Source organism: Nasonia vitripennis, chromosome 2 (assembly GCF_009193385.2).
Source record: "Nasonia vitripennis strain AsymCx chromosome 2, Nvit_psr_1.1, whole genome shotgun sequence".
NCBI classification, from domain to species: Eukaryota; Metazoa; Arthropoda; class Insecta; order Hymenoptera; family Pteromalidae; genus Nasonia; species Nasonia vitripennis.
The window spans coordinates 19427705-19438392 of record NC_045758.1 but is presented as its reverse complement, the minus strand read 5'-3'; the positions used below and the strand labels follow the sequence as shown (position 1 = coordinate 19438392).

At 42.1% G+C, this 10688-nt stretch overlaps 1 protein-coding gene across 1 annotated transcript; it reads left to right on the top strand.

Annotated features, from left to right (window-relative positions):
* The first annotated feature begins 2169 nt into the window (after positions 1 to 2169).
* LOC100114997 (stearoyl-CoA desaturase 5-like) lies at positions 2170 to 6149 on the top strand. Its single transcript, XM_001599786.4, has 6 exons — positions 2170 to 3462; positions 3974 to 4266; positions 4933 to 5063; positions 5144 to 5349; positions 5431 to 5616; positions 5700 to 6149. Exons 2-6 carry the CDS (start codon positions 3981 to 3983, stop codon positions 5977 to 5979), a joined length of 1089 nt encoding a protein of 362 aa, XP_001599836.1. The 5' UTR covers positions 2170 to 3462; positions 3974 to 3980; the 3' UTR covers positions 5980 to 6149.
* Positions 6150 to 10688: the final 4539 nt, after the last annotated feature.

The following is a 10688-nucleotide window of genomic DNA, read 5'->3' as shown; positions in this document are numbered from 1 at the left end:
ATAAAAAGGCACGTCGTGGAGAGTGGGAGCAAGCAGCCCGAGATCGAGAGCGTATATATAATTTAAATTTAAATAGCATACGTATAATTAAAAATAATTTCAATTAAAATTAAAAAATTTCAAATAATTGAATAATCAAAAAATAAAAATACGTGCATTAGGAGAAGGAATAATCATAGGATTTATGTACACTCGGTGGTAGCGGATTCTTACGGAAAGTTTTTTTTTAGATGCTCCAATCAGAGGGTTTGACTTAACAAAAAAAAAAACTAACAAATAAGGCTACTTCATTTCACAAACATTCCACGAGAATCCACTATCAGCGAGTGTACAAAAATTGTTATTTGTTTTTTCTTTTATTTTTATTTAACCACTGTAATATATTCCAAGATCGGTTATATTGCTACAAACGGCACTACACTTAACATTTCAAAACGTTGCACTACATTATTGAATATATTTAATTTAGAAGTGATTTGGTAAACTTGACACTTTTTGAAAGCTAAAAATGTTGAATACTTTCATCAGACGCGTTGGTATGGATCTCATGACCATGAAAATTTCAAACATGTCATCGTCATACTGGTCTATAGCCAAATTAATAGAGCGCAGTTCGGCAGGAGTAGGGTTAATCCATTTTGCAGGTGCTCGAACTTTTGGAATTATATAAATATACTCCCCGTGGGCTTATAGCATAATATTCACAAGCTCCTTGCAATCGTACGCAGACATGATGATCACTTTCTGAATGGCATGAATAGAATGAAAAACAATGAAGTCGCTTTCCTTTTATAAGGGCAGCAAAACAAGCGAAAATCCCATTTCATGCCTAGAAGCACGTACGATATTCTGAAAGGTAGTGTTTTATTTCATGTAAATAAGTTTTATTATACACGCACTTATTATTCAGAAAGATAATTCGTAGAAAATGAATTATATTGAAATATAATAGAGGGTGTATGTCTGATTCATACTATGTGAAATGTACGCACGAATTTTCTAGAGTATACGTAATCCGACACCCCCGACTGATGTCTGCGCATGGCGATCAACATGTACATAGCTGTATTTAATATAAGCAATAATGCATTGTCTTCAAAAATAAGCGTCAAACTAGAAACCCTTTGATATTAGCCGCTGCGATACAAAGTCATCGAGCTAATTCATAGCGCGCATAAAGAAAGAATAACAGGTGTAATGTGATCCGCGAGTCGACGAAAAGATGTGACGAGTTGCACGTCGGCCGGTGACGTCAGCCTGACTAGAATCTTCCACGCATTGACTCGACCTTGAGCGCGGACTCCTGGAGCACCGGAGTTTACCACCCTGAGCCCCAACGAGCCTCCCGGGTACCCTGCAGTGACCTTCTTTATCGATTCTCACCTGCACAGGTGAGTGGCTTCACCTGCACAGGGGGGCGGCAGGCCTAGCGATGACGTCAAAAGCTTCTAGAACATTCCATGAGGGCGGGGCCTATACCGAAATATGTTGCCCCAGGAGTCTGCAGTAGCAGCCGACTCCCGGTGTCAGATGCACACCTTGAGCATCCTCCTGGAGACAGCAGGAAGTACGCCGTCCGAAGCCACCCTGCAGCTAACCGCTGACGCAATCACCCCCGTCGCACGGCTCTCGTCGCACTTTGTAGTAGAGCTTATTATGCCGTAGATGCGTACAGATAAAGGTGCTTACGTCTAACTTGATCCATGCGGCTAGCTACTGCTGGTATGCATTGCGTAGATGCTGTCTGACCTGTGATGCAGCATGAGAGAGAGAGAGAGAGAGAGAGAGAGCGCGCTCCCAATATTACGCACAATACAGTTTGCAGTATTGGAATACGTGCTCGAGAGAGAGAGAGAGAGAGAGAGAGAGAGAGAGAGAGAGAGAGAGAGAGAGAGACAGACAGAGAGAGAGAAGGAGACAGACATACAGAGAGAGAGAGAGAGAGACAGAGAGAGAGACAGAGAGAGAGAGAGAGAGAGAGAGACAGACAGACATACAGAGAGAGAGAGAGAGAGAGAGAGAGAGAGATGCCGATAATACGCAGCAATTATTGATGCAGTGAGAAGATGCGTATATGCTATCCGAGGAGAGTATATACGAATAAGCGCGCATAAAGAAAGAATAAGAGAGAGAGAGAGAGAGAGAGAGAGAGAGAGAGAGAGAGCTGCCGATAATACGCAGCAACTATTGATGCAGTGAGAAGATGCGTATATGCTATCCGAGGAGAGTATATATAACGAATAAGCGCGCATAATAAAAGAATAACAGGTGTAATGTGATCCGCGAGTCGATGAAAAGATGCGACGAGTTGCACGTCGGTCGGTGACGTCAGCCTGACTAGAATCTTCCACGCATTGACTCGACCTTGAGCGCGGACTCCTGGAGCACTGGAGTTTACCGCCCTGAGCCCCAACGAGCCTCCCGGGTACCCTGCAGTGACCTTCTTTATCGATTCTCACCTGCACAGGTGAGTGGCTTCACCTGCACAGGGGGCGGCAGGCCTAGCGATCACGTCAAAAGCTTCTAGAAGATTCCATGAGGGCGGGCCCATTCTCACCTGTACTGCAGGTGTGCTGAGGGTGGCGTGGTGGGGGGCACCCGTATCCATGTTGTTTATCTACTAAGGCCTGTTTTTAATAGCCTATTTTCTCCCCTTGATGCACAATGTACTATTGTTTGCTTGTTAAATAACAAAGATAAATAATTTTCGTCGCGTAAATTACGTAAAATTATTTAAACTCTTCCTAAAAGTTTCACTTAATAAAAATAAACGTAAAATCAATTCTTTCGGGCAGCCATCATGAATTGTTCACAGAGATCATTTTCATTTGACTCCTTTGTTTTACATAAAAACGCATCAGTGTAGGCATTCGCCAGGCTTTTTCCATACGCCGAATAACGCGTACATTGTACGATATTCTTCCGGGCGCGATTACTGGGCCGCTATTGAGGTATATTTTTCGCCGACAAAATTTACATTGATAAAATTGCCCATTACTTAGCAACCAGTCAAAATAACTGACAGTCCCTTATTAACTGAATGTTCTTTTGTGTTGAATGTTTTAACCGGTGAATCGGCGAAAATGTTCCTCAATCATACCCCAATAGCGGTCCGAAGCGTGCAAAAGTGCGCCTGCTCTCGCGAACATCGTCAAATCGCATTTATATATGTGCGTTATGTATCCATTTAGCCGGTGTTGCTCACTTGTGCGCGTGTATTGTGTTCCGGCACAAGGCATAGTGCTGACATCTCGTTTCCTACGAATTCACTAATCGGCTCACGCGATTCCTATATAAAGCCACCGCGCCAGTGGATGAGCGCGCATTGCTACAAGTGTCTCCTTTAGCTACTTACAGCTACCGCGGAAACGGTTTAAAATATTTAGTTCGGAAATCACCGCAAGTGCCTCCGAAGGAAGTGATCGTCGGCTCGACTAATTTGGTGCTGATCATCTGGCCACGGTAGGCATCAACGTTTTCTTTATACTGACTTTCTGTATACTTGCTTACAATAGGTGATAACTGCGTTAATTCGGAGGGATGTGCGCGCGGCCCGTTACACATTCTATAACGGAGATTTTCGCCGGAGTTCGCGCTGATGTATGAAAAAATTGAAATATTATATAGTCTACACCGTATACTGTATAGAACGCGCCGTGATATATCGGAATGTACAGTGTGCCAGATCGCAAGGCTCGCGTAATTTTAAAATTTGCCATAATTCCTGCGGTGACGTCAGATTTTCGTACACCGGCGGTGCGTGTTGTTAGATAACGCCTAAATTTTATCTGTATAAAGCAAAATACCTGTGTAAGTCCCTCTCTCCGCTCTCGCGTACCGATGAGCTTTTACGCATAGCAGTACGTCTGAATCAGTCACCGGTATTCATCGGACGGACACGTCTCTCGAGTTGAGCCAAAAAAAAAAAAAAAAACGAGTCGAAAGTCTAATTGCCGAATTTTTGCACCGCAAGCGACATCATGCCACCGAACGAACAGATCTACGAGCACATACTACCCGAAGCCGTCGAGGATCCTCTGAAAACTCTAGACATCCCCGGCTTCGATGGCTACGACGAGCAATACAAAGACTCGGAGTTCAATATGAGCGCCGAGGAGTACAAGGAGAAGGTCCTCAGCAAGCCGTTTCTGCAGAGGACGGACATCAAATGGGGCAACCTCCTTTTCATGGTGGTTATGCACGCGGTCGCGCTCTACGGATTTCTCACCTATCCTTACTTAGAGAAGAAGATGACGTTCGTGTGGGGTAAGATCTTTTTTTGCAATACATGCACGGTTGCTGGCACATCGCAGTCTCGTTTCTCGATTTGAGGATATCACAAAGAGCGCATGTTATTTTCATTTCGGTGTCTATTATTACGATAAAGTGTGTGACGGGCGAAGAGGAGACGGAACCGCGGACTCCGAGATTAACAAGCGGGAGCTCGCCAACCACTGAGCTAAAGTCTACGATGCAAGCGCATGCTATGCATCGTAGTACGGCTCTGCGGACTCTTATCGCTGACTCGTCTCGCAGCTCGCGTTGCAGATGTGTGCGTCTGTGACAAATGTTTGAAGTATCCGCGCGTCTGTGATGATCAGGCGACTTTTGATTGTTGACATTGTCGGGCGGTATCCCTACGTTGTGTTATATATGTAGGTGACAGGTGACGCGTTATATTTTGAGAAAATAACGACTGGAAAACACGAGACTCCTTTTATAAATTCATTTTTCCCTACGAATCTGAGTCTGTAATACGTATTGCAGGTGGACAGAAGCCAACTGATTAACTGATTGTGTCTTGTGCGCGCGAGATAACAATTCTCATGCTAAAAACTGTTAATATTAGAAAGAGCGCGTATATTTCGGCAGACGCGTCTAGCGTTATGCGTATACTTTTCGACAATCAAAATAACTAAAGTTCATTTGCAGGTTGGTTCTTGGCCATCGTCGCCAACTTCGGTGTCGCCTCTGGCGTGCACCGTTTGTGGTCTCACCGTGCCTTCAAAGCCAAGCTTCCTTTTAAGATCATCTCCATAATCTGCTACTTGACATCTGGACAGGTAAGTTGTGAACGTTCAATACCCCTCGAAAATAATGCTTCGTTATCCCGACGTATTGTTATCGCATCTTTGCGTTTCAGTACTCTGCGATATGGTGGTCCAGAGATCACCGTCTTCACCACAAGTTTTCGGAGACCGACGCCGATCCCGTCAACGCAGCCCGTGGATTCTGGTTCAGTCATATTGGCTGGCTCTGCATGAAGAGACATCCCGAAGTACTGAAGAAGGCCAAGCAACTCGACCTCAGTGATATTGCCAACGACCCGGTCATCAAGTTTGAAGAAAAGTCAGTCGATTTTTTTTTCAAATTTATTATTATTGTTGAATATATCAACTTTTCTAACAAATTGTTGCGGTGTAATTTCAGGCACTTCCAAGTGTTGAGGCTCATGTTCACTTTTATCATACCCACGTTGGTGCCGGTGTATTTCTGGAACGAGTCCTGGTATTGGGCAATCTTGTCGCAATGTTTCATGCGTTACGTCTACTCGTTGAACTGCACGTGGGGCATCAACAGTTTGGCTCACAGGTTTGGAGGTCACCCTTACGATAAGTGAGTTGAAAAATAAGCCTATATACATTTTTGCCTTCGGCGATAGCGAACTTTGAAAATTAACATCGTGACTTCTTCTCCAGAAACATCGAACCATCGGAAAATTTCCTCATGACACTCGCGACTGGAGGAGAGGGATGGCACAATTACCACCACGCTTTCCCCGCCGATTACAAGGCTTCCGAGCTTGGCTTCAACTATATCACCAACGTCAATCTGACGACGTGTCTGATCGATCTGGCCGCAAAGATCGGCTGGGCGTACGACCTGAAGGAGCCATCGGAAAAACTACTCAAGGCTGTTATTAAGAACCGGGGAGACGGCTCCCACCCGATTTCTCACGAGACCGTGAAAACAGAATAAAGCAATGCTTGTGACAACTTTTTGATTTTCCGAAATCGTAGAAAAGTTTTTTAGACTAACTAGGGTTTGATCAGGCGCGCAAGCGTGCCAATGTCTCGAATTTGGATTATTGTATTCTTTTTCTGTATAGTTTTTGTAAATAATTATATGGCTATTTATTCATAAAGAAATATTAACGTGTGTGTTTTATTCATAATGAATCGATTGAAATATGGTTAGAACAGGGAACCTCGATTGGAAAACGTGCTATGAAAGATTATTCGAATACTACGAGGTGTTGTTGTTTGGCATAATCGGGCTGGATGGAGCCCTTTGTGCACGTTCCCGGAGACCCACTGATCCTGGAAGGTTGTATTTTTTCGCAAAGATTCGAATTAGAGTGGTTAGAATAGGTAGCCTTGATTGGGGCGATCGCTATGAAGGATATTATGAATATTAAAATTTTGCAGGTTTGCTAAATCGCGAGTGGTTAGAACACGGAGCTTAGATCGGGATGAGAAAAGTCGTGAAAAGTTTTCCGAACGTCAAAATTTCGCCGGTCTGCGTACTCGGGCTGAATGGACTTCTTTAGTATATACGATCCATAAAATCCACCGAATCTAGAACGTTGTCTTTTTTGCAAGGAATCAAATGCAATTGGTTATAACAAGAAGCCTCGAATGAGACGTCCACAGTAGAGGATTTTCCGAATTTCGAGATTTTTCATGTTCGCGTTTGTGTATAAATTACGTACGCAAATACTGATTTAAAAGCTTAACGCAATTATTACTTTGATTGCCGAATGTTATCTTTTGTTCATCGCAAATTAGAAATCTCTTCAAGAAAAAACTGGATCATCTTAGCATAACCATCAAATTCAAAATCCTTTAAAAAAAAAATCAAAATATTGTTATAATATAGAAGACTTATTAATCAGTTGTCCACACTTCGAAAACAAGAGAAAAAATCTTAAGTTGAAAACCAATATCGTTAATCTGCTCAGCAAAGAAGACCGTGTAAGTAAGTGATCAAATTCATTGATGAAATAAACTATAGACAACTTATATAATAAATATAGTGTATTATAATTGCTTTGTGACACGTGATTTTTACTGCCTTCTTGTAAATATCATGTAAAATTGTAAACAATGCGTATCTAAGTGTTCGTCGCTAATACGCATACGGGGGAAGCGACTTTAAATAACTAAATAAAAAATTCATCGATATAAAATTTAAAATGTTCCCATGAGTAATAAGGTATTCGTAACGGCAATCGAATAAAAATACATGCGCGCGTTGTGTTTATCGATTATAAAAAATAATGCTCGAGAATCTCGGATCGCGATCTCACGAGCAAGATGAAAATTTTCATCTTTGTTCACGTTCATCGTAATAGAGGCTTCCTGCTCTAACTTTCTGTGTAGGATAAGTCGCCCGAAAACCGAAAAAAGGGGCTTAAACAGCCTGATTACGCAAACCGGCGAAACCGTAATAATCAGAAAATTCTCCATAACTTTTCAAGCAATTGAAACTCCTTGTTCTAACGACTAGCACTTGATCACATAAGAAAAATATAACTTCTCGCAGGCTCTTGCTTATTTCGAGATCGAGATCGTGATTCTCGAAGAGGATTTGTATATAAGAGGCATGCCATCCACACGTGAAATGGGCAGGAATAAAGGTCTAATATTACTAAAAAATAAAAACATGCACACCCATATTGCGCAACAATAATCAACTGACTGTTCATTTTAGTTTTTGAGGCCAAAAGATTAAAATCTAATTTATAATACGTAAATTATTGAATTGATACCCAACATTTTAAATGTCATCACCATTCAAACTACTGGATATTTATTTTTCCGGCAACATTCATTTATCAATTTTTTAAGACAGGGTATGCACGGTCCCGACAGTTTAATTGAAAAAACGTAACGGATAAAAGAGCTCATAGACAACATAATTTAGTCACATTCATACTGTCTGCGCATAAAATTGAATCCCGCGAGGAACCAAATAAATTCTGATAATAAATTTTTTTTTTTTAAATGGCATTTGGAACTTGAAAGTTCATCGCCTCATCTACGCAAGCCTTCCACGCTGCCCTGTCTTGTGTCAATCCCACCCAAGATGCACCCCTCCGATCGACACCCACCCGTCCTATTTCTACTAGATCCGCTTTTACGTTGTCCTTCCATCTGCGTCTAGGTCTACCTAGAGGTCGCGTTACCATCGGCCTGCCCTTCATGACACACGCTGCTGTACGGTCGTCTCACATTCTCGCTACGTGCCCTGCCCATCCCAATCTGCGTGATTTTATTATTCTGTTAATATTTGGTGACGAATACAGATTGTGTAACTCATCCTTCATTCACCGGTTTCCTCATCTTTCTTCGGCCCGTATATTTTTCGCAAGAGTTTATTTTCAAATACCCTAAAACGGTTGTCCGCCTGCTTAGTGAGAGCCCACGTTTCGCACCCGTACAGAACCACCGGCAGTATTATTGTCCTGTATATTCTTATTTTAACGTTTTTAGACAACAGCCTCGACTTAAGTAAATTACTCACAGCGTAGAAGCAAGCATTACCCGAATGGAGTCTCTTGTTTATTTCGACATTAATCTCGTTTCTACCATTTATGGTCGTACCCAGATACCTGATTTCGCTAACCTTTTCAAAAGTGAAATTCCCAACTCTGAGATCTCCCTCCCCTCTGCAGATGCCTAGTTTATCCACAATCATGTACTTTGTTTTTGATTCACTCACTTCTAACCCTGTATATTCCGCCGATTTTATGAGGATTTCCGCGTTTCTTGCTACCGTTTCCCTACAATCCCCCAGTATATCCAAATCATCTGCGTAGCGTAGTATCTGCGTTGTTCCATTAAGCGTTGCGCCCAGCTGACTAACCTGCATTTTTCTAACGACATACTCTAACGTTAAGTTGAACAGCACCGTAGAGAACCCATCATCCCCTTGTTTTAAACCGTCGCGTATCGTGAAGGGTTCTGATACATTACCGCCTACTCGGACCTTTCCCGTGCTTCCGTTCAGACATTTTTGAATTAATCTCACGAGTTTTTTCGGTACACCGAGAAGTACTAGAATTTGATACATTTTGCTTCGCTTAATAGAGTCGTATGCTTTTTTAAAATCTATAAATAGTTGGTGTATGGTTTTGCAAAATTCCCACTTTTTCTCTAACAACTGTCTTATGGTAAACATTTGATCGCTCGTCGATCTGTTGCGCCGAAATCCGCACTGATAATCTCCTACTATATCTTCCGCGAATGGAGTGAGTCTAGCTTGTATTACGTTTGACAGAACTTTGTAGCACGTTGCTAAAAGTGAGATACCCCTATAGTTATTGCAGTCTGTCTTATCCCCCTTTATAAAAATCGGTATAATGATAGATTCCTTCCAATTTTCGGGTATTGTTTCATTTTTCCAGATGGCACATACTAGTTTATAGATTTTGAAAGTGATCTCGACGACCCCATATTTGAGTAACTCAGCTGGTATAGAGTCATTTCCCGCGGCTTTGTTGGTTTTTAGTTTTTTAATCACGGCCTCTACTTCTTGGTAGCTCGGTTCCTCCACGTGGAGATCAGCAGTGTGAATTTCGTCCCCTAATTCTTCGCTATTTTGGTGCACGTTTAATAATTTATCGAGATAATTTTTCCACAGCGACAGTAATTCGTTGTCATTTGTTACGAGGTCCCTGTTTTCGTCCTTAATCAATTGCGCTCTACTCCTAAAACCCTTTCTGATGGCGTTAATCCCTCTGTACATTTCGCGGGGGTTATTTTCCTTACTGTTAGTTTCTATTCTCCTAATAAGATTCTTTTGATACTCCCGCTTCTTATTTCTGTAGATCGCGCTCGTCTGTTTCCTTACGTTAGAATACTCTTCTACGGTCCTATCGCTTCTATTTTGTAAGCTATCTAATTTAGCCTTTTTGCGCCTTTCAAACCAGAGTTTGCACTCTTCGTCAAACCATGTTTTGCTCTATGGCTTTTTCTTTTTACCCAGTACTTTGTTCGCGGCCTCTTTTACCGTTTTTTCGATGTCCCCCCATAAGCTATTCGGTTCGTCATTCCCCTCCGGCGACGTGTTTGCTTCTTCAAGTGCCTGAAACCTGTTATTAATTTCTATCTGGTACCTAATTCGCTCTGTTATATCTCGTAGCTTCACAATATCGAAGCTTTCTACCTTGTTTGCTCGCTTACTATTTTGGTTCACTACTAATCTAGCTCTTAATTTGGCTACTACTAGGAAGTGGTCCGAGTCGCTATCTGCCCCTATATGAGCCCTTACGTCGAGAACGTTAGTATGACGTCTTTTTTCAATGAGGAAATGATCAATTTGGTTCTGTGTGGCCCCGTCCGGCGATGTCCACGTTGCCTTGTGTATGTCCTTGTGCTTAAAACACGTAGTTTTGATTATAAGATCTTTTGCCGCCGCGAAATTTATGACCCTAATACCGTTAATATTGCTGGCTTCGTGCAGGCTTTCCTTCCCTATAGTAGGCCTAAACATTTCCTCCCTACCTATTTTAGCATTGAAATTGCCTAATACTATTCTTGTGTCGTAAGACGCGAACTGGTCGATTACCTGCTCTAAAGTTTCGTAATAGAGATCCTTAGCTTCTTCTTCTTTGTCCTCCGTATGACAGTGTACATTAATAAATACATATCTATACCATTCACCTTCGATAATGATGTACGAGA